This window comes from Eublepharis macularius, chromosome 3 (assembly GCF_028583425.1).
Source record: "Eublepharis macularius isolate TG4126 chromosome 3, MPM_Emac_v1.0, whole genome shotgun sequence".
NCBI classification, from domain to species: Eukaryota; Metazoa; Chordata; class Lepidosauria; order Squamata; family Eublepharidae; genus Eublepharis; species Eublepharis macularius.
This window is the reverse complement of record NC_072792.1, coordinates 153,350,285-153,376,064: the sequence shown is the minus strand read 5'-3', so window position 1 is coordinate 153,376,064 and position 25,780 is coordinate 153,350,285. Positions and strand designations below refer to the sequence as shown.

The window sequence follows — 25,780 nt, the reverse complement described above, 5'->3', positions numbered from 1 at the left end:
AACCAATTCAGGTACTTACAATATTACTGCACAGAACTGTCAAACTGTGCATCTATTACTCTCCTAATTATGTAGTATCTGATACACTGACACTTGGGTTTTTACCCTTGGACAAATCTTGTTGCTTGAAGGTCCATTTCAGGACACATGTGGTGGCAGGTAACAGCTTCATGACAATGCTCTAACTGGGATAATTGCAAACCAAGAGTGATGGCAGCGCATTTGTTTGTCCTAAAAAGGAATGTTCGAGTGAACATTCTCCTCTTAGGAAAAAATATCAAGCTTCTCAAGGCTCTAGGTTAAAGATAAAAATCCCCACATCCATTTCCCGTCACTTCTGATCTTGTTTGTTCTCTGAAATTGCGGTATTGGCCTACCCTCAAACAAGGTCTGCCCCATGTGGGCACTTTATTTACCAGGAATACTGATGTTTATCTGTAGGTTTTTATAGTTTAGGTCTAGGACTAGTGTGATTTTATGTATTTTGCTTGGATTTTTGTTTTTAACTGATGTAATTAATTGATGTGTGTTTAAGTTTTTAACCTAAGAGAAGCTGCAAAAAAATCTAACGAATAACTTGTGCTCCCATCTTCTGAAGCGGGTAGCTAAATAGTACTGTTGTATCTATGCTTGAGAATTCCATTCTTGCTTGCAGAGCACCGAGTCTAAATTTTTACCTTCACCATAATTGCTTTGTGCTACTTTATTCTGGTTGGAAGACTTTGTTTGCTATGGTTCTTTTAACTATAGGACTTTGGCTCTCTGCAGAATAATTTTGTTGAACCTTGATATACTTGATGAAAGCTACCTCAGCTGTACCGTTGCAAGTGTCTGATATTATTTAAAACATTTTAGATTCAGATATGAATAGAATGTTTTTTTTAAAATGCTTTAATTACACTCATGTAGTAAAATATCAGCATTTTTCCTGAACAGTTTCCTGTTGTTTATATATGCATATTCATACAATACGGAGCACTCCTTTTCTATTTATGCCTTGATCAACCAGCTAACCCCAAAAATTATACAAGCAATTCCAACAGGAAGAACTTTACTTACCTGAGAAATAGTACGATTGTCCAATCACAGGCTGACCTTAAGAATCATGATGAAAAACACACTCCATTTAGATACGAGAACATGTTTGCAATTCCATCTGAATAAATCTAAGATAATTGCTCAATTAGAGCAAGTAATCAGAAAAATGATGAGTATGTCATGCCTGAATGCAGTAAGATGAACTCACGGGACACTGGTCTAAATTTTAGTAAACAACTTTCCACAGCTGTATAAATTGCTGAATACAGTAGTGCCCCCCATTAATTGAGATGCTTCAGGAACGATTCCAGTGGGAAACTGATGCTGCAACTGAAAGGACACATGGAATCAGGACATCCTCTTCCCAATTCTGTTGTGAAAAATGCGCATGGATTTTCAGTTCTGAAGCTTTTTCCACTTGCATTCCTCCACAAAGCTATTTTTAGAAGTGGCCCAAGAAATCACAAGGAAACCTGCAAATCCAGCAGATTATACATTACAAATACTATACAATTCAAGTAACTTTTTCTTGTTGGATTGTCAAATAACAAGTACTTTCCCCACTGCAAATTGCACCCAATGGGATAGAATGCCTTTGGGAAAACTGTCCAATGTTGCTTTATTCATGCTGTTAAAGGTGGATCCACATCTAATCTGCCCTCTACCTATATTCTCTCTCTCTCTCACACGCACAACTTACTTTGTGCATTTCCTGGCACCTGAAGTGAACATCCTGCTTCCTCTTATTTCTCTTATCTGAAGTTGCTCAGTTAATAAGTGAGCACCTGTTCGTAGGTTTTGCGAGACACCAAGACCTTCCTCATTAAGCCCACCAATATTTTTGAATTTCGGCAATTGTAAACCATATCTGAACAATTGCTTGCCCCATATATCCATGCTTTACTTAAAAGCTTGAAAGCTCACAAACTTTACTACTCTAGTCCAGTTCAGAAACTCACCTTGGATAGGCTTTACATGACAAAAGGCTGTACAACTCCCTTCAATTCTATATATGATATAGCATGAAACAGGCACTGAGTATTAAGACCCACATGTGCAAGCCTGATATGCATATTGGGGAGCCTCGTGTATAAGGTGTCTGCCAGGAGAGACTCCATCACACATTACGTAGCTGAAGAGCGAGAGATAGCCTCTCCACTGTACATCCAATGAAAAGATTGTCACTATGTAGTTAAGAATCTGAACAAAGCCCAGTTGTTTAAATGCTACAGCTTAAGCTCAGAAACAAGTCTCTCATTAAAGCATTAAAAATTTGTAGTTCTTTTTGTTAGCAACAAAGTTGTCTTAAGAAATGTTAACACACACACACACACACACGTCCCGAAATCAACTCAGAAATCTGTTTATCTGCCTCTGAAAAAATATTATCTAAAATACTTCAGAGATTACCGGAACCAATTCAAGTCTTCAGTATTCCAGATCTGGATGGTGCAACTCCATCACACTATATAAAAGCACATTGCCACTTATTCCCTCCCTACAAGAATGTGATATTGCAAACATAGAACCTTAACCTTCTCAAAAAAATTGTTTCTAGATGCAATGCCCACTGAATTCTTTTGCCTTCTATTTAACCATTTGCAATAATTTCTATTGCTAACTTGCCACAGACAACTTTTGAGTTGTCCTATGGAATTAGAAGTCTAAGGCTTTCATTTAAGGAGATGTGTGTGTTGTGCTATTCTTTGGTCAGTGTGACCGCTACTTGCCACTGAGACTTAAAGATTAATACAATTTTTATAAACAAAAATTATATTTCTTTGAAACAGTCTTAAGTGTATAGACAAAGATAAGTAAATTCATTTAACTAAATATATAAAACCTCTGTAATTATTACTTTATTAGTATCAACCAGGAAATCGGGTGTTCAGTATTCTCCTGAGGTTATACATAAACCAATGCAAATTGAAGTAAGAATCTTAAAAGTCAAAATTGTATAACAAAACAATACTCCATCAAAAAAGTGTGTAAAATTACAAGAATGCTATCTTTAAACACTGGCACTTGAGAACCATAATTTCATAACTAAAGAATTGTCAATCAATCCCCATATTAGTCTGCAGGTAAACATGGAAGAGTTAGAATTGCCAGCAGCTTTTACCAAATACGAAAAAAACTTTGAACTTTGGTTTTCAGAGCAACCTACAAATCAGAGATCACTGGAATACCTCATATCTAAATGGAAGGAGGGAGTATTTTCCATATATTTTTAACTTACAAAATGGGCAGACATCCAGAATGCGCTATAAAAGGCTAACAGAAAAAAATACATCTCATTTTAGTTTGAGACAAGTTTTGTAAATGGGCTAAAACAAGCATGGCTAGGAAAACATGAATTTTTACAGCTCAAACGATGGTATCACTTATAGAAAACATTACCAAAGTAAAATCTTTTCTCTTGGGACATTTTATACCATAAAACTGTCCTGGTAGTAAACCCATAACTTATCACTTGACATGGCATCCTAAAAGGATTACGCTAATTTAGCATTTAACATTACCTGCTTAGGGTACACCCACCTCTGTGTTCAGGTTTTTGCTAATATAACTCTCATTTCCAGCCAATGGAGTCACACATAAATTCTTCACAGAGTAAAATGTGAATCTCTCTTATTGGTCCTCCAAGGACACTGATTTGAACTTATTTCCCCCCTGAAAGTGTTCCATGCCACAGAATTGAATTCTATACTTATCAACCTTACAAGACTGGTAAATTTACACAACTCAGTAGAATATTGTACGCAGCAAAAGCTGAGCAAATACAGACTGGCTAAAAACAAGTTCTTTTTTTAAGTGGCCTGTTACAATAAAAAAAAACTGCTTTGCACATATGCCGATACATATTTCCTACCCTATCATGATTATGTAGGGTATGCAGAACAAACCTCTTATATGAAGATACGAACTGTAACTCTGACGTGATCCCAAAAGGGTGTAACAAAGGACAAGCTTTCCAAGGACAAGAAAAAAGGGGGGGGGGGAATAATGGCTTTACAAGGGCACCTATTAAAAGGACAACAATACTAATAAAAAATTGCATTTACTTAGAAGCAATCAGAATGTCAACAGCTACAACTTTTTTGTTTTGCAATTACAGAGTGGTATTTAGAGAACAGAACAGCTATTTTTATGATGCAGAGACAACTGAAGATGAAGAACTACATCCCCATGTATAACTAATTTGTGCTGTGCACCAACAAGAAACCTGCTTTAAACTTCCATGCCAATTTACAACCCCCATACTGTACTAGGCAAGGTTAGTGGCTGCTTAGATGCCACTAAAAGGACAGGGCTACCTAGAGACACATTTGGTAGTGTGTTGACTATACAAAAAAAAGGGGGGGGAAGGGGGGAAATCAGGAAAAGAAAGAAAGGACACTGTACAGTTTAAAAACAAATCTTACACAGCCTTATGTTTCATTTTTTTCTTTAAAAGGAGTGAGTTGTGTACAGGGGGGTTATATGCTTTTATAGACAAGAAAATCTGCTCTAGAAGAGGTTTATTCATCATCCTCTTCCTCTTCTTCCTCCTCCTCCTCTTCTTCATCCTCTTCTTCTTCCTCATCTTCATCCTCATCCTCATCCTCCTCTTCCTTCTTTTTCTTGCTCTTCTCAGGCTTAGGAGCAATCTTTTTTGCTACATCAGGCTTCCCTTTAGCCCGGTAGGCAGCAATATCCTTGGGGAAAAGAGGAGAGAGAGGATTTGTTACAACATGTACTCACAACTTATGTATTTCCAGATGTGCTACAAAAATTTAAAGGATACACACATGCATCCTTCATAGAAATGTGAGCAACCCCAATTTGACAAATTTATCTATGAATTGGCAGTATGACAACAGAACTTCCATGAAAAAAAGGAATTCCACCTTAATACTTATTAAAATAAATTGACAGAGACTTCAGTTAGAGGAGACAGTACCACCTTCAGCACATGGTAAGTTTATCTTTTTGACCTGCACAAAAACCATACTTCTAACTGCAAGCCAAGTAGAACTAGAATTGCTGTACCACTAAGACAAACCAGTATGACATTCTTCAACATTTAATAGCATTTTACTGGATCTTTTCAATACACAGGCTTCCAAATATAGTTACTTGGAAGACGTGTTTTATTAATAAGATTTTTTAAACTAAAGCTTTAGGCAATAAAACAGGGTGCAGTATGCGGAAGAACATTAAGAACATGTATGTGGAAGGAGATTGAGACCACTTAATACTCCAGACTTGTGGTTCCATTCCTTTTAACTTAAGTTATTAATATAACATGAATACTTGGAATAGCAAAAATGCTATTTGTAGTTTACCTTTTCATACTTTTCCTTCAGTTTAGCAGCCTTCTTTTCATAGGGCTGCTTATCATCTCCAGAAGTGTTATTCCACATCTCTCCAAGTTTCTTTGCAACATCCCCAATAGAAAGACCAGGATGCTCTCCTTTGATTTTTGGACGAAACTCAGAGCAAAATAAGAAAAATGCTGAACTGAAAAATATTACAAACATTTGAGATATAAAGGTTAAGCTTCTGGATTACACACAAAGTTAATATTTTTTTAAATATTACAGAGAACATTGTAACAAAAAACAGATTAATACAAGTAACATACAGTGAAACACTAATTAGTTTGCTGCCCAGTAGTACAATATGTGATAACCAGAAAATATACTCACGGAGGTCTCTTTGGTGCATTTGGGTCCTTGAACTTCTTTTTTGACTCTCCTTTAGGTGGTATATAATTTTTCATTTCTCTTTCATAACGAGCCTTGTCACCTTTTGCCATATCTTCAAACTTTCCCTTCTCTTTAGCAGACATAGTCTATAAGAACAATGCCATATGAATTCTCAATTCAAGATTACACTCAATTTTACTGTGGAATTTTTAAAATCTTATTAAGTTATATCATGTCCTAACAAATCTCTGCTTGTAAATTTTCACTATTTACTACACTGCTATTAAAAACATGCTCATAACTACTTACCTTCCACCTTTCTGAACATTTTTTTGAGAACTCTGAAAAATTCACAGAAGCATCTGGATGTTTCTTCTTGTGCTCTTCCCGGCAGGTTTGCACAAAGAAGGCATAAGAGGACATTTTACCTCTCGGCTTTTTAGGATCTCCTTTGCCCATACTGATGATATCTGAAAGAAAGAAGAGGTTCTGAATTTCATTTTGGTCCTATAGCACCAAGAAAAATGGGTCAAGCCAACATTTCATGACCACTGTGCAGGATCTTACCCTAGAAGACAAACTGGGAAAGTTAGCCTCTGATAATTTGCTATCAAGGGATTAGGTCCAAAGATTACATTCTCCTAATGGGAGCCTTACTCCAACACAAGGAGCCTCGTTCTAATGCAAGACCTGTGTTCTGCCAGTAGAAGGCTCCACCATTACTGGGCATAGACCCTTTGGACTCAGACAAGGTTATTAACATTTGCAACAACATCAACGAAGTTTATTAGCCAGAGGCCATCACGTTCTTGAAATTAACATTTGCAATGAATTTGAAGGTAAATTAGTGAAGATACTACTGATCTCAACAGTTCTATTTCCAGAGATTTGGTTTAAGGTATGCTGGTACTACTCTGAATAGTTTATCTTTCTCCAAATGTAAGCCCTGTACACCTTTAATCCTATGAAGGTCCGTCAGACTTCCAAAACTGCTGTAGCACAGTGGTTAAGTGGTTCGTCTCTGAATCAGAACTCTGCTGATTCAAATCCCACTATTGCCATGAGCTCAGAAGATGGCCTTGGATAAGCCACTCCTCTCAGCCCCAGCAGTATTATGGGGATAATAACACTAACTTGTTCATCGCTCTGAGTGGGGCGCTAATCTGTCTAGAAGAGCGATATATAAGAGCAGCTATACTCTAACTAGAGTTAGTATTTTGCAGTTATTTCTAACAAGATGCTAAAACATGAAAATTACCTTTTCCTTCCTTTAACTACTGCAAAAACCATTCTTCTTAGTTTATAATTTCAATACAAAAAATTTTCACTCTGCATAGCAGCTCACACACAAAGATCTCCCTGCATAAATCTGAACAGATGGTAGGCACAGTCAGCTTTAACAGCACCAATCACCTATTTGGCAATGAAAGGGGATGGATTTGCGGCCTCCCCCAGCAACTGGTGCTGTCAATGCTGACACACCAAGCATCTGCTAGAGGAATGCACTCACCAACTCAATAAAGGAGAGAACATTGTGCATGCCTCCCAGGTACTGGATGTGTAGTGTATAACATCTAGGTCTACCCATGGAACTCAATACCACACATGGAAGCAAGTTAAACTTACTACACTGGAGTGTATAACTACAACCACCACAAGGAATGTTAAACAAATTTAGAGTTTATTATGGCATTACTTATGTGAATAGTATATATCACCATTTGACATAACATCTAATGAAAAAGGCTATTGACTACATTACCTCATGCCACAAGTTAAGTTTCTATGGTGTCACTGTACTTTTAGCCTCTGCACAAGACAAGCTGGTCACAATCACGTTTTTAGAGGGGTTGTTAAAACAAACAGGCTTTCTTTTTGTCCTTTAAGAAAATTTCAGCTGCAAGCCCAGGTTCCAAAACACCCATGTAGGGGATGGAATGAGGAACACTAATCATGGGTTTTCTACAGTCTGAGCACACAATGAACACACACAACCAGTTGTTGTATTTAAAACAAACTGATGGGGAAAGTATGAACTGGTTGGAAGAAAAAGTTCTACAGAAAACACCATGTAAATCAGCTATCCTTCAAATAAAAATACTCCACTGAATAGCCGAAAAGGTCTATAAGAGTTTTGCATTGATAAACTTATGCCAAGATTCTATTTCTTAGAAAAACTAAAAGTTGAGATTACTGACCATCTAAGAAATTGTTCCTCTGCTAAAGGTTGCACAACTCCAATAAGGAAATGTGTACAGTCCTAGCTGGTATTGCCACAGAAAGCAGAATTTCCTATCAAGTTTGGCATGTGGACAGAAAAAATTTGTTCTGACTAAACACGTCCGGTTTAAAGCTTCTATCAAGTAAACAAGACTTAAAAGCCAAGAGCTCCTCATGCTTGCAGTGGAATCAGGGATCAGGAAAGGGGCTGCTACCCAGAATTACAAGGCTGCTTGGCTGACTCAATAATGGAAGTTAAGGGGGGGGGGCGGAATTAAGGGTTTAAATTTTATAACATCCTTTAAACCTGTCTTAATCATCCTATTTAAAAAAAAAATTGCAACAGCATTCAGAAAATCCAAGACACTATTTAAAATTTTCTACATAAGGAAAGTTAAAAACTTGAGCCTTTTTCCTTAGTCAAGTTGATTTCACTGGACTGGAGTAACTCTTCTTAGAATTGCACTGCAAGTATTGTATGTACGTTTGTTAAAAAAGGGGGCGGAGGCACAAAGAAGTGTGATTTCGCCATTAAATAAAATAGTTGTAAGTCCAAACTACTATAGACTATGCAGACTATGTTTCGCAGAATGACTTTTCTAGCTGGCTGAAAAAAAAATTAAATTCATTTAATGTTTCATTGTATAAGACTACCATGAATTAGCCTTGTGCAAGAAACCACGGCTGCAAAGGCAGTTCTGAAGCGCTTCGTCGCTCCTAACAGTAAATCTATCTATAGCCAGAGCAGGGATCTTTCTCTGCCTCGTTGTGTATTTCGTATGTAATTCCCCCCCGCCCCCCCTAGCATAGGTGGGGGGGACAGAGGGGAAGAAATCACAATGGCGCAGGCTTCTATGTAAGGTCACCACCAGCAGCGGCGGCGGCGGCGGCAGCGATTCTCCTTCCATTTTGTGCGAACGCCTTGCTGATGAGAGAAAGTCCCCTTGAAATGCGCGGGGCGGCCGCTCCACTGCGGCGGAGAGGCAGCGTTTTCGGCGGGCGCGCGGCACTCAGAGCCCGGCGGCTGGCACATCCGCGGCAGCGGCGGCAGCAGCGCTCCCTTTCGTAGGCAGCAGTGCCGCTTCTCGGAATGGCCGCTGCTCAGAGAGAATATGGCTCCTTCCTTCCTTCCCTTTGTGTGTGTGTGTGTGTGTGTGTGTCGGTGCGCTCTGTACTCTGGCGCACACGCTCAGCCATTACAGGCAATAGGGAAGGAAGGGGGAGAAAAGCGTCTCGCTTCCACTTAAAAGGGGGGGGTCCTTCTCTCTCACACACAAATTATACATTTTTCTCCCTCCCTGGGCCCGCCAGGCTGGACATTTAAACGGTCGCCGCAACCCCTTTTTTCCGCCCAGGCAGAAAAGGCGCCTTGAAAAAAGTTCCCCCGAACTGCGCCCCCGCCCTCTCTCCCTCCCTCCCCCTGCCTGCGCTCCAGCCAGTCTCCTCTCGCCTTGTTTTCTCGCTCCCTCTCGACACTCGGCTCCCCGTCAGCCATGTTACAGTGAGCGCAGCTCCCCGAGGTGATTTATCGCCCCGAGGCCAACAACGCCCTGAGACTCCCCGCCAATTCGGCAGCCGGGCGACGTCCCTCCCGCCCCCCGCTTTTCACCGCGGCGAGACCCTCCCCGCCCTGGTCGGTTTCCCACCCGCCCCCCACAAGCCCAGCCACGGCGGCGTGCCTGGAAAAGTCCGCCTCTCTCTCCCAGGCGCTGCAGCAACGGCCAGGGCCGGGCGGAATGTAAGCAGCTTATTCCACACGGTCAGCCCGAACCTTCTACCCCCCCCGCACACCCAGTTCTCAGCAGGCCGAACCGGATCAGCTCTCCGTTTTATCCCCACCGTCATGCGGCTCTCGATCCGGTCAGGGCTGTGTTCGAGCACAATGAGGGGGGGCTTTCCCCGCATCGGGGGTCTTTCCTCGGCCAGTTCCCCGAAGTCACTGCCCCCCCCCCCTAAAAAGTCGCTTCTTCCTAGTCTCTGAGGGAACTGTGTGTTTCGGACCCAGCCTTTGTGTGCAAGAGAGGGGCGAATCCTGCCCCTTCGCACCCTAATCCACCGTCCCCCTACTCTGCTCTCAGGCTCGGCCTGCCTCCCGAGTCAGCTCAGGCGTCCAACGGACCCGCCTCGCGGAATACTCACCTCGCGTCACACTCAAGGATCTCCGTCCACACGCTACAAAACGCACTCAACGCCGGCCACCCAAGCCGCCTGAATCTCGTATGTAGCCCAATGCACTGCAATGGCTGTGAGCGGGATCGATACGCAGCCTCCTCACTCTCTCAGCGCTGGTAACATTACTCTCAACACAGCCCTCTCCCGATTGGCTACCGCCAAGCCAGGAGCGCTGCCGATTCGTAGAGCGCCTTCCATTGTCCTGACCAGAGGAGGGTACGGATTGGACGTGGTGGGAGACACGTCACTGGGGATTGAAACGGCGCGCAAATATAAAACTGAGCGAAAAGGAGATGGCTGAGGCGGGATGTACAGCTCTGAGGCTGAAACTAGTGCTGTACTGCTGTGTATGAAAAGAGCGGGCTCATAGGCAATCATATAACTCTCGATAGAGGTTAAAAGAGGTTCACTGCCGTAGTTACGCAGCCGTTCTTAGCGTCAAGTAAGCATGCCCGCGGGCTTTATAAAGGGCTCCAAAACCACACGGGCACTGACCCAATCTCTGCTGTTGAAGGCAGTACACATAATATGTAATTATTTAATGTAACTTATTTATCCTAACTGTACTTAAATCACTGATGGAACTGAAACATACATCATGTACTAACAACACATTTAATACCACAATTCAGCAAGTCAAGAAATACTAGTACAATATTTAGTTCCATTTTCTTTATGAATAAACTGAGGAACATGGAAATCATACATTGATAGAAGAAGGCTTCATTAAGTTAGATGCACACTCTTGCTGTCAGCCCTTGGTTTCAATGCCTTTTACACACTTTTTTTACAGTAATATCCCTCAAGCATTCACACTGAAGTAAACTATAAGCACAATATAATTTAAATAGAGAACAGAATCTAACATGTTTGATTTTAGGTTTTTATAATCTGTTCTCACAATTGCTGGTCATGAACTGATGGCAATATCTTCCTGGCTCCACAATTTCCTATTAAAATATATTTTAAGCCAATATTTACAGATTAAATTTTTCTGTTAACCCGCTGCCACCCTAGTAGTGCTATAGTCACAGGACCACTGATCTCTTTCCCAACATTCCATGTTCTGGAATGTTGAAATTTGAAAAAACAAACAGACCAGTAGATCTATGGCTGTACTTTACAGAAGAGGAAATGTGCAGCCACTATTCTACCCAATTGCTCCATAAGAAATCTGCTCCCATGGTCTAGTGCTCTGGTCCGTTAGTGCAGAGACCAAGTGTTTATTTTGTGACTTTAAAAACATACTAAACAACACTCTTCTTTCCCACTTATTTATGATGGACTCCTAAAGTACCCTTATATCCTACATGCCCACAACACAAATAACTTCAGACTATCTAAAATGTACAGTTTTAGCGACTACTTCTACGTGAACTACTCAAACATCAACTTATTCTTGCTTCTGTGTAAAATTCATGTAACATATAAAAAGTTAGTCTCTCCAAGCAATGCAGGAAATCCATTTGGTATTCAACTTTCAAACATTAGTCTCTGTGTTTTGCTACTATCAAATAATTTTCAGCAGCTACATGGACATGATTGAGAACTCCCTGTCAGAATGAATCCAGTGATAAAGCTTAATTAGCCATACTGCAAGACTAAAAGCATACATTTTCACACAAAATAAATAAGGCAAACACAATGTGACTCATTCACAATTAACACTCTTTAATACAGTGTAGATATGACATCGGAATAATCTCTCCAATGAGTACTGCTGTAATAATATGTACCTTAATACTCTTGTTATTTCTTCTATAGCTACAAAACACTTCTCCAGCCATTATCCTCCTGGATTGTCATTTTCCCACACTTGACATAAAGAATGTTGAGAAAAGTGGAAGAATACCCTGGAACAGTTCACAACCTTGGGCAGGAAGTCTAACAACTCTTAATACTGTTTGTAGAAGCATTTCTAAGACCCTATGTTTATGTTCTATAGACAGAATATTGTCAAAACAGACCATCTGCTGTCTGACAATATAAATTCATTCTTATTTTAAACTGTAATTCTAAATACATTTACTCAGAAGTACATCCCACTGCACTCAAGTATACGTCCATCAAATAGCAATAGACATATTTAGGATAAGAATTTCACAAAAACAAGTATTTAAAATTATCCTTTAAAATATTTGCTGTGAGAATGATTATTCTGTTGCAAAAGCAAAGTCCAGTAAAAGCTGTGTTAACCATTGGCTTCGGGGAACTGGAGTTGCCAGTCAGCTAAACAATGCCAGGTCCTCCTCAGAGTGAGGAAGAGGCGGAGCAAGCAGAGGGTCCTGGTGATTTCGCCCGGGTAGGAACATGGGTGGTACCCATGGCAGAATGCGCAGCCCCCTCCTGTACAGATGTGCAGTGATTTAAGGCCTGGAATGTGTAGCGTTTTGTTCCCTTAAATCCCTACCTGCTGCACAGATGATCAGTGGTGAGGAGGGGGAGCTGCCTCCCATGTGTTCAGGCTGTGTGTGTGGTGGTGGGGGGGGGGAGAGAGGGACGTTCCTGAGATGGCCGGACTGCCTCCCACCCACTCCCATGCTGCTGGTCAGCTGTGTTGTGGAAGGGGATTCCAAGGGCTGGACACATTCTGGCCCTGTAAATCCCTGCCTGCCACACAGGACAGAGAACAAAGGATCCTGGCAGTAGGATTCTGCCCATAGGCACTCCCTGCAAGCCAGTGACAACCATGGCTGAGATGCAGAGCCCCCTCTACCATTATACGTTTGCTCTTACAGCAGCTGCAGGTGGCAGGCTGGTTAATCGAGTGTGCCCTTCAACACTGCTGGATAACACAGTTTTTACTGTAACTTATATCTAACTGTTGTGCTTTCTTTCCGTCATATCAACTAACTAGAGACACAGGGATCCACAGTAAGATTTTTCAGAGCTCTATAAACTACTGAAGCGTTCTTGTGATCTTCCCTGATTTGGAGCACTGTGGTTTTCTTGTGAAGAATCTAGATATGAAAAACGGTGTGTCAATTGAAAAGATACACCATTCTAGAATATATATAGATAGATACACCGTTCTAGAACGATATATTTTATAAATTCTTTAGGGCTGTGGCTAATTCTCCAGTAGTGGTGTACCGGAAACAGAGATTCCCACACTGGAATTTTTTCTGCAATGCATTTATTGAAATGTGGAAATAAGCATATTTTAAATCTAATCCCATATTTTTACTGAAACAGAGAAATGCTCTTTGCCAATCTGGACTTTTAAGTTTTCATGAATTTGTTCTATACTTCTAAGTGCAGTAAGGGCCTTCTCTCTCTCCTCATTTAGTCTATAAGAAAATACCTCAAATTGGACTCCAGTGGGACCTGACTGGGGGTATCATTTCCACCATACCTTTTGTCAGCATCGTCCTTACTTCCTCTCCGCTAACAACAATAGAGATGAACATTTAACACAGTTTAAGGTTTAACACCACCACCACCCTGCTGCCCCCAGGATTTTCCTCAAACTCTAAGTTAACTCCTTCTAATTATGGAGATAACCAATTGATTTTGTTTGATGTCTTCCCATTTTTCTTTGACAATCTATTGTAGAAAAGGAGGAGGGGTTGGGAAGTGATTCATATACTCAAAAGCTCTCTTTAGATAATCCTGAGTATTATTAGGTGACTGAGTTTTCTACTGGACCTTTGCAACTCTCCTATTATTTTGATGTGAAAAGCATGGTTTATTTATGACCTTGAAGCCTATTTTCTGCATAACAGGAATGTAAGAATTGATACAATTCTAATATTTTGTCTATTTGAGAAATAAGAGCTCAGAGACATCAAATGGGAGGCTGTTTGTTTTTCATCTCATTTGGTAGAGTGGTAGATTTGTGGCATGTATACCTTTCCTAAGGTAATAGCTGCAGACAAGTTTCTAGCTGTACAATCTGGCACCAATTTAGCTGTATTTGTTGTTTAGATAATTTCATCATTTCTAGTTTTTTTAAGCCAATTTTCTTCTAATCTGGAACTAAATCTAAAATGTGATCTCCATTCTCAAAGAAACCGATAGCCATAATAGCTTGACAATTAGTTATCTTTAAAGGTCAGTGCTGATGAGATGTACTTTCCTTTCTTATGAAATTCAATTTTCTTCCCTTTTCATCAACTGGGGCTGAGTGTGCTGTATTCCTTCTCCTTCAGGGCTTCTATAACTACTGAATTAGTTGATGGATGCATAAATTTTAAAAAAGACCATCATTCTGCCTAGTTTCATACATAGCCTCAATTTTACACATGGAGTGTGGAACTAAAGCAGGTTTCAGCCTAGCCTCACTGAGACATCTAGAAGTCCTTGCATAATCAGAAAGGCTACTGGTCCCAAATATTCAGAGTTTAAAACTCAAAAGGCTGGCTCAGATTCTCTCAGTGCTGATTCTATTCCTGGGATTTTTATGTCCTAGGTAGTTGTTCACTGTACCATTTTAAGTTTGCACTAGGTTAAGATCTACTGAATTGTCACCTGGATGCAGTGGTATCTCTGACTGGGGTAGTAGCATCTCATTGCTTTCTGGTTCAGAACCAATGTTATCTTCCAAGTGGGGCTTACTCTCATATAGGTAAGATCTTGCTGATTAGAGGGTATCAGCCTCTAATGGACCTGGATGCAAGTTTACTGTTCCAATTTATGTCAGAATGTTTGGCCTGAATGTTACCAGGATGGGCACGTCTTGTAGATATGGGAGGATCCACCTCAATCATTCAGCACAACTCACAATCCCAACTTTGCACATTTCTGGCACAATGTGGGGAGCTACAGACTGAATGATTGATATCTACTGGTATCAAAATCCTATTCTTCATTCACAGTATCTTCACACACCACGACTGGGGTCACATTCACTCTTACAAGTATTGTTTCTTTGCTGGTGGAGGGGAGAGAATTCTTCACTCTCAAGGTAGAACCAGCGAATGCCCCTAATACAAATAAAATTGTCCTACTCAAACCTGATAGATGGTTCCAATCTCTACTGCATCATGGAGTAGGAATTAACTTGCTTATCTTCTCCCAAACCAGGGCTGGGTTTGTTGATCTTGTTTTTGATTTCTCTCCTTATCCTTGTGTTTTTTCCCCGTTTTGTTTTTAGCTTGACGATTAGACCAACTCAGATATGAAAATTCTTGTTCTGCTCAGGCAATCATTAGTGTCTGCCTGTGCTGCTGTCTTTGGCTCTGAGGTCAGAACTGCCATAATAGAATGCCTGCACACTAGGCATTTCTAGATTTCAAGCCCTTTGCCTAGATAGATAAAGCAGGAGTGATAGATTGTTGTATTTTGCATCTACAATCCACACAGTTCTTTGCAAGGGCCTCTGAAGTAATTCTGGTTCTTGAAGAAAGTATCCAACAAAAAGGTCACACAGCAAAATGCAACCAAAAAACCTCCAACACGTTTGTTTTTCATGGTGGCAAAGATAGAACTGAGAGAATACAGAGCTATTCCTTCCTCATGTAATACCTAGGCAGAAAAAAATGTTAGAGGAGTGATGGGGAACACCTTGTGCTGTGAGAACTTCTGGGATCTTCTGTAGCTGGCCTGCACATGTCTGCATACAGGACTGCACAGAGACCTACCCCTTCAAATTAGTGGCCTGTATCACTTCACTCAAAGTTTAAATACCTTCAGCCCAAGGAGCCTTCTCTCCAACTAAAGTAGATATTCCTTTGGAGAACAAGCCACTCATGTTAAGAGGAAGGCAACAAACCTTGTTGAGCAGAGCCATAGGAACTAAGCAACTTTAAAAAAAAAAACCTCCAGTTTTTATAGAAGATCTATAGCTTTGCTGAATCTCTTTCCAAACTGTGCAGTTTTGTCCTCAAAGAAAAGAGAGTAAAGACATTTAGAAGAGGCTGTGTCACTCACCCCAAGGGTTGATGCGTAGATGTTGAAAGTGGTTCAAACTTACACAAACTAGAAGGAAGTTATGTGTATATGTTTTTAGCGCTAGAGTGAAAGTACATGGTTTTAGCCACACAGGCATCAAGTGTTTCAATCCGTCCTGGTCCATGGGGATGGGATAGAAAACGGGAAGATGGGGTGAGCAGTTCTGCTAGAATGGAACATCACAACACTGGCTTTTGGCAACATGGAAAAATCTATCCTTACGTAGACAAGCACTGCGACAAGACTCCGGCAAACTGCATTTCAGACACTGAACTAAATCTATCCCTGTCCTGGAGAGGGCAGTGGAAAGCATGTTGTTGAGCTATTACTAGCTGGACTGATGTACACTAGTTCATGGCTACCAGATTCTCTCAGTTGGAAATGTATGACTGAATTTAAAAATAAGACTACTTATGTGACTGTCTAGCATCTAGTTGCCTCTAAGGTAACCTTTTTTCCTCTCTGAAAAATGTTGTCTTTTTGCACAAGTCTTGTCTTCATATTCATAATACATCTGGCCTTCTTGCCCCTCTAACATGTCGGTGGAGTTAGGTGGCCCATTACTAGAAACTGTAGTAACTATTTTATATACCTACATTCTTAAACTTTTGCTATTCAGTATCCCATTACATAATCTCAACATTCAACATTAGCTGTAGACTAATTGTAGCTGTAGACTGCATTGGCTTTTCATCAGTTCTGGGCTCAATTCAAAGTCCCGACTGTCACATGAGGCCTTCATGGCCTCAGCCCCTCATATCTGCACAACGGCCTCTCCCCCTATGTGCTGCCATGGCAACTTTGCTCATTTGGACAAAGCCTTCTGCAGATACTGCCCTGCAGTTGGGCAAAATCAACAGCTGCCCACAGACGGGCTTTCTCTTATGGAATGGCCTGCCTGAAATCAGGAAAGCTCCCACTCTCCTGGCTTTCTGCAAACTATGCAAAACTGAATTATTCAGGAGGGCTTGTAAGAAGTAGCTCACAGAGAAGAATTGGTAGATACAGGGACTATTTATTTATTTAATCATATTTATATCCCGCCCTCCCCACAAATGGGCTCAGGGCAGTGCCCAACAATAAAATACAAGTTACAAAATCAACAACATAAAATACAAAAAATTAAGCACTATATACTACTTTGTTAGATACCGTCTGCTGATGTATACATGTACTTACTAGGGAGTTTCCACGACGCTAAACATGCCATATAAATTAGTTATGCTTTATTTCAGAAATATTTAATCTGTGTTCAGCTTTACGCTTGAATTTTCTGCTACTGTGCCCTATTGTATCTCTTTCATTCAATGTTCAAACTGTTGTTCGTTATTGTACTTTTCTCAGTGACTGTCCTACCTGTTGATTATTTTGTATTTTCACTTGCACTGCGTAATTTGCCTTGGATTTCAGTAAGAAAGACAGACAATAAATAAATAATAAACAGTAATAATAATAACAATAATTTAACCCCAATTCTACTGCATGGCACAGATCAGTTCCTATTTCATGCACTGGAGACAACAGTAGAACTTCTCACTCAACTATTCTCCTAACATACATTTCCATGCCAACCAGGAATCCTGGGCTACTGAATTAAAGCTCATGGAAGCAAGGTTACTTTTTGTATTTACACACCACCATTTTCAGCATGTTTATCTAAAGATGACAAGTTTCAGAAGTTCAGCTGTGTCAATCTCTTGCAGTAATAGTCTTAGGGCACCTTAGACTAAAGGATTTTTTGTAACAGCAGCTTTTTGTAACTAGAGCCACACAAAAAATTGGTGACATCCAGAGATCAGTGGAAGAACTTACTGGCTAACTTCAAAGCGCCATATTTTTAAAAAAATTCGGAAGGTAGGTCAACTATCTTATTACTGAAGTAGAACTGATCAGCAAATCTGATTTATTCAGTTCAGACTTTTTAGGGCTAGATGTCCTTCCTGCTTTTAAGTGGGAAGTTCACATAGCTTAGATAAGGACTGCTAGTGTGAAGTTAGGGGTGTGTGGCAAAAAAAGATTCGGTTTTCCCGCTTTGTAATTTATGAAGCAAGAAAAAGAGTCAGAAATAAGCAATTTCTGAAGTGGCAAGCCGCTTCTGAAATTGCTTCTGGGCTCGCTTCAAAATGCTCCGAAAAGATTCAGAGCACACTGAACCTGTACCTGTCCCGCAACTTCTTCTTGACTTGATTGTGGGGGGGGGGGGAAGGGGGGAGGAATTCCCTGTGTCCCCTGCATTGGGTCAGTGAGCGGGGTGGTCAGTTTAAACTAGCCCCCTGCCGCTGCCTCCTCTTCAACCGATGCCAGGGAGGCGGGGAGTCTCTCTCCATCTCCCTGCCATCAGGTCAGTGGCCCGGCTCCCTGCCGCTGCCTCCCCACTTCCCTGCCACTGCCTTCACCCACTGCTGATGGGGCCCGGGAAGTCCCTGGCCCCGTCAGCACCGGGTGAATGAGGCACTCGGTGGCGAGGCGCAGGCTGAAGTCCACTTCCCCGCTGCCCCCTTCACCACTGCTGACAGGGCCAGGGAACTCCCTGACCCCGACAGCAGCGGGTGAAAGGGGCAGCCCGGCAGCAAGGTGGAGGCTTAAGCCTACAACCTGCCGTTTTCTTCACTTGAAGCAAGAGGGGCGAGGGAATCTCCCCATCCCTCATGCACTGGGAGAGCGGCCGCCGGCCTGCTGCACCCAGTGTGAGGGACAGGCGGATTCTCCCTTCCCTCTTGCCTTGGGAAACCGGGCGCTGTCAGAATGCTGCACCTGGTGCGAGAGAACCAGGAAGATTCCCTCACCCCTCTCACAGCGGCACAGAAAGGGGCATTTTAAGCCCGGCAGCCTCCACTCAGCCACTGATTGGGGAAACCCCCGACTAGCAGCTGATCCAGAAGTTTAAATGCCCTTTTCCGTGCTGCTGCACAGCAGCACGAAAACGGCCATTTGAACTCCTTTACTTGAAGCTTCCCGAAGCTATACAAATAGCTTCGGGAATCTTTGATTTGAGGTTTCCGAAACGGACCCGGCATGATGGGGCTGTTTCAGAAATCCCGAATCTTTCTGAATCAGATATCCGAATCGCACATCCCTAGAATGAATACTCCGCTCTTATCTAAAATACAGATCCGCATAGATGTCCCATCATATGGAAATGATCAATGTATAGTACATTTGACAACAATGAGGCATGTCAAATGTACTATAATGATATGTTTATCCCTGTGCCTATTGGTCTAATCAATACAACTACTGGAAAGCATAAGGGAGAAGCTTCGGCTTCGCCAGCCACCATGTAGTGAGGACGGCCTGCCTCATACCCTACAGACAGCTGCAAATAACTACTTGCCTCCAATAATTTTTAATCATTTCACATTCTCTTTATTCTAGAAACTACTATCAAGGATCTTGCATCTGGATCCTGCTGAGCCACGTACATCTTGTCTGTGGAGCCATTCTTAGGCAGTTCCTGGAAAAGAAATGTGTGAATGCAATCTCCAGTCTTCACAGGCTATCCCACACACAGAACCACAGATTAATTGTGACTATAAACACATGAATAGTAATTGCTGTGTTTGAATCCACAACAGGAAACACACATGGTTCCTGGAAGTCCATGTGCAACTCAAGCTATGAACTGACATATACTGGAAACTGAATCCTACCAGCAATTGGGTCTACCAGCCATCCTTACCTCGTAAGTCAGGATTCATCCTCTTTCGATCAGCTTGTATGCAGATACTAGGCCAGACACTAGGAAAAGGAGAAGGGAAGACAAAATGGACTGTTATGAAAATGCACAAGGACGGTTCTCAAGAGATGGCAGATAGCTTCCTATGGTTATTATACTCATGGAACTGCCCTGCCATAAACCAGGGGAGAAAATCGAAAACAATTATAGAGGACCTGCCAGACCCTGCAATTACGTAATCTGTATCTGTAGGCCTAAATCTAAGAACAGGTCATTGGCAGAGGACATAAGCAACAGCTCAGAATAATGAGCTGTTTGTAAACTGGACTTGCACATAACCCAGGACTTGTATCATCCAGATTCACTGGAACCTATGAGTGATATCAACATGTGTTCCTTGTGGTAATCCCTGCTATTCTTTCTTACCAGATAATGCAGACTTCTGCAACTCACACGAGTTTCTCCCATAGCTGCTCCTACTCTCAAAGAATAGCCTGCCAAAGGAAGTGCTTGCCAAGAACCTTCTTCAGTGACATTCTGGAAGACTGGTAAGTCAGTGCTCTGTGAGCTTTTTTTGCTGATTTGGGGCACTGGCTGCTGAAAATTGGTTTTTGGTTCTTCCTACTAGATGTCTCTTGCTTACTGTTATATTTGATGTTTTATAGTGAGCTGTATTTGTTATGATATTTGTGCAACATTATTGCAGGTATAATGAATCTGTTCTGAAGTGTTTGTAAGCATCCTTGAGCTTTATGGAAAAGCGGGGGAAAGCCGTAGCTTAAAGTAGGTGTTTTGTATGCAGAAGGTCCTAGGTCAATCTCCAGTTAAAATGGCAGGCAATAGGTGATGTGAAAGACTACTGAGATCCTGGATAGCTGCTGCCAGTCAGAGTAGCCAATACTGACCTTGACATATGAATGATCTGACTCAGTATAATTAAGCTTCCTATGATCGTGTGTGTTCAAGAGCAGTAGAAATATAATTAAATAAGAAACAGACAAACCATGCAGAAAGTAGAAAGTAGCTATGGAACATGGGCTAGCACACAGTCCCAAGAGATCACTGGGCATAAGCTGGGCAAATGAAGATCAAAGGCCATCAGGAATATCGTACTCTTGCAGAATGGAGTACTATGTCGCCTTTACAAATTAGGATGAGTGCAGAGTTTGCAACTAGTTACTTGAACCTCCTCAAACACAGTCTTCACTAATGTGTAACAGCAGAGCACAGTGATCAAGAGGCTTTCTTCAGATATCATATTGCACCATATTTAAACTAAACTAAAGTATTCATGTTGTTCAGTCAACATAACAGGACAAAGCTCTATCTACTATACTGTGAATTCAGACTGACAGCAAAATACTAAGTCATGCTACAAGCGAATGATTGTTGTCTACCAAGAAGGTGTACACACCTTATCTGTTGACTCCAGAACCAGACATACAGCTTATCTGAAATTGTGATCCGGAAGAACTTTGCATATACAACAGCAGTGGCTTTTTTTCCCTAGTAGTGCTCATATGCCTTTAATGCTTCACGAGGGAAAATTTTTCCAAGTACACAGAAAGAGAGAGAGTGCATGAGAGTGTGCTGTAAAGAACTTCACCAGCTGATGGTTGTTGTGGGTTTTCCGGGCTGTATTGCCGTGGTCTTGGGATTGTAGTTCCTGACGTTTTGCCAGCAGCTGTGGCTGGCATCTTCACTGAAGATGCCAGCCACAGCTGCTGGCAAAACGTCAGGAACTACAATGCCAAGACCACGGCAATACAGCCCGGAAAACCCACAACAACCATCGTTCTCCGGCCGTGAAAGCCTTCGACAATTCACCAGCTGAATTTCTGTATGTCAGGAAGTTGTTACAACAATAAATTTTGTATTCAAATTTTTCTGACAATTAGGGAAATGTTATACATTCCTGTATTTTAACATAGCTATTGTAAACTACACAGGTAGATCATATAGAAAAAATAAATGGATTGTTATTTGCTGTAAATTGTGAAATTAATTGGTGTTTTACTAATTTCATATTAAGTACAGGAAAAATTGTTAGAGGCTATTAGTTGTTAATAGTAAATTGATCTTAAAATAATTTAAAAAACAAAAATGAGCATAATCCTCAGAGAAGAACATTAGTAAGGTGGAGGGTGCAACTTTTAGAAAAGCACCAGAACATCAACACTGCCGCAGATCCTGCATGGTTATGGGCTGCCATCATACTGACATATGAGGTTATGAAAACAGAAAGGCAACAGCAAGCTTAAGATAGCAAGATCAGATCTGTCTAGGACAGGTAACAGTTTCTCTACAAGCTGAAAAGAGGAAAGCTTATTTAGCCACAGCAGGACTCTTTTATCAAAAACAGGCTTGGATGTAACAGGACTAAGTAGAAAATTAGTATTTGTGACTGGGTCTTTGAATGTACCTTTACGAATATATAATTTTTTAAAAAACCAAACTTATTTTATTCATTTCATTGAATTCATATTTAATTAAATTTATATTCTGCTCTCCCTGTAAGCGACCTCAGAGTGGATCACAGTAATATAATAAATACAATAAAAACATGGTAATATAAATTAAAACATCAATCAGTAAAACAATCCATTAAAACAGCCGTGCACATCTGTCAGACATTTACAAATCCGGGCAGCAGGGTGGCCAGCTTCCAAATGAATACAAAACCTGGGCCAGCTTTCAGATGAATATAAAATTTTTTGTAATAGTACTCTGCTGCCAATTATAAGTCCCCTACTACCACTTACCCACATATATTTCAAGACACCAAATACAGTGTTTACAAAAGAAAAATGGGTTTATTGTTTATAGAATAATCCCATGACCCTTATCACCCTCATATGTGTAAAGACCAGTTACATCAGAGGATCTTATATACCCTCAGCACTGATGGTTTATAGAATAATTGCTATTTGTTTACAGAATGAAAGATCAAAAAGTTAATACAAACAGTTTTTCAGAATTACATTTCCCAGGATACATGGGGACCAGCAAGGCTGATTGACAGGACAATCAGATCTCACTGTAGTAACAACAACAACATTCAATTTATATACCGCCCTTCAGGACAACTTAATGCCCACTCAGAGCGACTTACAAAGTATGTTATTATTATCCCTACAACAAAACACTCTGGGAGGTGGGTAGGGCTGAGAGCGCTCCAGAGAACTGTGACTAGCCCAAGATCACCCAGCTGGCTTCAAGTGGAGGAGTGGGGAATCAAACCCGGCTCTCCAGATTAGAGTCCCGCGCTCTTAACCACTACACCAAACTGTAATTTAAACACCTCAATGCTGAAGTCATACTTTTGTCATGGATTCGAAATTCTTCTGGAAAGTAACACATTCAAAGTTAAAGCCTTAGTTACAAAGTGAAAATGAGAAAATGTTTATAGATAAAAGGAACTTTCTCGCTTTACTGCTAGACTGAGCTGACCTGTAGTTCAATCACACAAATCAGGGAGAAAGAATCTGCCACAGAGGTAAATTTGTCTCGTGTGTGTGTGTGTGTGTGTGTGTTTTGCTTGAATGTACTCAAACAGATTCTAGAAGAGAGCTCCTAAAAATCCCTTAACAGTAACACCCTCCCCTTCAATGGCTGGAGGCTGGTTTGGTGGCCCAGCCACCTCAACCACCATATTCTTGGTGGAACATTTCAGTCTTGCAGGCCTAGTGGAAGGAAAACAAATCCAACTTTCCACAGACAGAGAATTCCGCCAAGTTGGTGTGCCCTGGCACTTATGAACCTTCTCTGAAACCAATATGTTTATCAATACTCGGCGACCAGCACACATATGTTCTTATGAATATAGAAGTAAATTCTACTACTGGTTAAGTAAAACACCTCTTTCATCTGGAATACAGGATCCTTTTTTTTATCTCACAGCCACCACAACATGCTGATCATTCTATTATACTACTGTCTGTAACTAAGCCTTCTTATAATACCAGTTAAACAGAAGAGATCAAATGAAAGCCTTCCGTGGTGGCAATATATGTCACACAAGCAGGGCAAAATGCCACAGGTGGTGTTAGTGGTGGAATTCAAACTCCAAAGCGAAGGTGTTCTCAAGATAAAAGCCTGAGTAAAGTAGAGAACACCTGAAGCTTTGTGTGTGTGGAGGAAAAAAGGAGTGTTGGTTGTGACTAGGGCCCTCTTGAGGTGAACGTTTAAGGTAACATAAAGAGGAGCTGTAATAAAGGTCCAAGGCAGTTTAAAACAAAAACGCTACAGTAAAGAAATATCCTGAACCAAGACTATCAGTTTCACCATATCAGTATTTTCGCATAAAAGTTATGGAGTACTACAAACTGCTGGCAGATATGTAGCAAGGGGCTGGTATGAAGGGTCCAGTATTTCTGGTTTTCCTTGCACGCTTTGTTTTATAAAGAAAGCAGCAGCATTACAACTGAACAGCTAATACTTGCATATAGTCTTTAAGCAAGTGGCAACTCTGCCTAGGTACAATTAACACATACATTATTTCAACAATTGACAATCACTAGTCCCAAACTACTTCTGCTTGGTCATGCTTTGGCTTCCCATAATGATATGCAAATTTATACTGGAAACATGCTACCTGTGAATGTTGATTTGGGCGTTTTTCTTCTCCTCCTCTTCCTTTCTTTAGTGACCAAGGCAATCTGTAGGATAAACCAATAGGACTTAAAATAAATTCTTAGTGTGTTGTCTATTACTGCCTTCCAGCACCTTTGTACACGATAAATGCCTGAAGTAGGGCAGGACCATGAGATCTAGAGGAACAAACAGAGACAATTTTCAGAAATTCTGAAGCCATGGAATCTTTTGGAGGGAAAAGACAGAAAGTTTAGGAAAAAAACTTGAAATATATGCAATACTCACTTTCCTATCAAACGTACATTTATTTTGCTGCTTTAAACAACATAAAACGTGTCACTTGTAATTTAACATATCAAGTTGTACTAACTGGCACATTTGTGGAATTTAAAGAGTATAAAAATGCCTTAGTTTTCCACAAACAAAACTGCAAATCCATCCAGTAGGTACTTATATCCTGCATTTATATCCTACTTTTCTCCCCAACAATCTCCCCATCTCCATCTTATCCTCACAACAACAGTGTGAGGTAGCTTAGGAAGGGAGTGTGAGATTTGCCCAAGGTCACCCAACAAGCTTCCACAGCAGAAAACAATCTCCCAAATTTTAGTCCAATGCTCTATAACCAGTACACCAAACTGGCTCTTCAGAGAGAGCAGCAAACTCCTACCCATTATGCTACCTTCGATACATGTATCTTAAGTTCTGCTAAGAGAAAGGAAAAAATAAAACTTGAAATTAGAAGACAAATTGTATAATAAAATAAAAGTATCATTTGGACTAGAACAGTCTCAGGCAGGACTATTAGCATATTTGTTTAGATCCTGCTAGATACTTATTTAGATTTGTTTAGCAAATTGTTTAGGTCCTTTCCAATATGGTTTTAGGCCTGGTTATGGGACTTGAAACAGCCTTGGTCACCTTGGTGGATGACCTGCACTGCAAGATGGACAGAGGGAGTGCAACTCTGTTGATTTTCCTGGTCCTTTCAGCTGCTTTTGATACTCTTGATCATGGCAGCCTTCTGGACCATCTTTCTGAGCTGGGATTGGGAAGCACTGATCAGCGCTGGTTATGGACTTACCTGGAGGGTAGGTTTCAGAAATTTTTTAGATGGTGGTGGTGGTGCTGGGGGATTGCTACTCAGCCCCTTCACCTTTGGCCTGAGGTGTACTGCAAGGTTCCATCTTATCCCCTATGCTGTTTAACATCTACATAAAACCACTGCGTGATGTCATCTGGAGATTTGGGCTGGGTTGTCACCAATATTCAGATAACACCTCTATTCTCACTCTTCCAATTGACCTCAAGGAGGCTGCAGAAACCCTGAACCCTGCAGGCAGTTTTGGAGTGGATGCAGGCTGATAAAATGAAGCTTAATCCCTAGAAGATGGAAGTGCTAATTGGTGAGTAGAAGGTCTGACCCAGAATGTAAAATGTCACTCCCCCACTTTAAAAAAAAAATTATGATGTCACTCCCCTTGAAGGAACTGGTCCA

At 41.0% G+C, this 25,780-nt stretch overlaps 1 protein-coding gene across 3 annotated transcripts in view; it reads right to left on the bottom strand.

Annotated features, from left to right (window-relative positions):
• Positions 1-2,875: 2,875 nt before the first annotated feature.
• Positions 2,876-25,780, bottom strand: part of HMGB1 (high mobility group box 1) — a 41,570-nt gene continuing 18,665 nt past the window's right edge. The window contains exons 3-8 of one of the 3 annotated variants that reach the window (XM_054973232.1): positions 24,284-24,347; positions 19,693-19,751; positions 6,039-6,199; positions 5,730-5,875; positions 5,367-5,541; positions 2,876-4,736 (exon numbers count right to left, since the gene is read on the bottom strand). In XM_054973232.1, the coding sequence (XP_054829207.1) occupies positions 4,560-4,736; positions 5,367-5,541; positions 5,730-5,875; positions 6,039-6,199; positions 19,693-19,711 (678 nt within the window). In that variant the 5' untranslated portion in view covers positions 19,712-19,751; positions 24,284-24,347 and the 3' untranslated portion in view covers positions 2,876-4,559. Of the gene's footprint in view, positions 4,737-5,366; positions 5,542-5,729; positions 5,876-6,038; positions 6,200-9,399; positions 9,419-10,088; positions 10,249-19,692; positions 19,752-24,283; positions 24,348-25,780 lie in introns of those variants that run through there. The other 2 variants (XM_054973233.1, XM_054973234.1) reach the window with 2 other exon arrangements.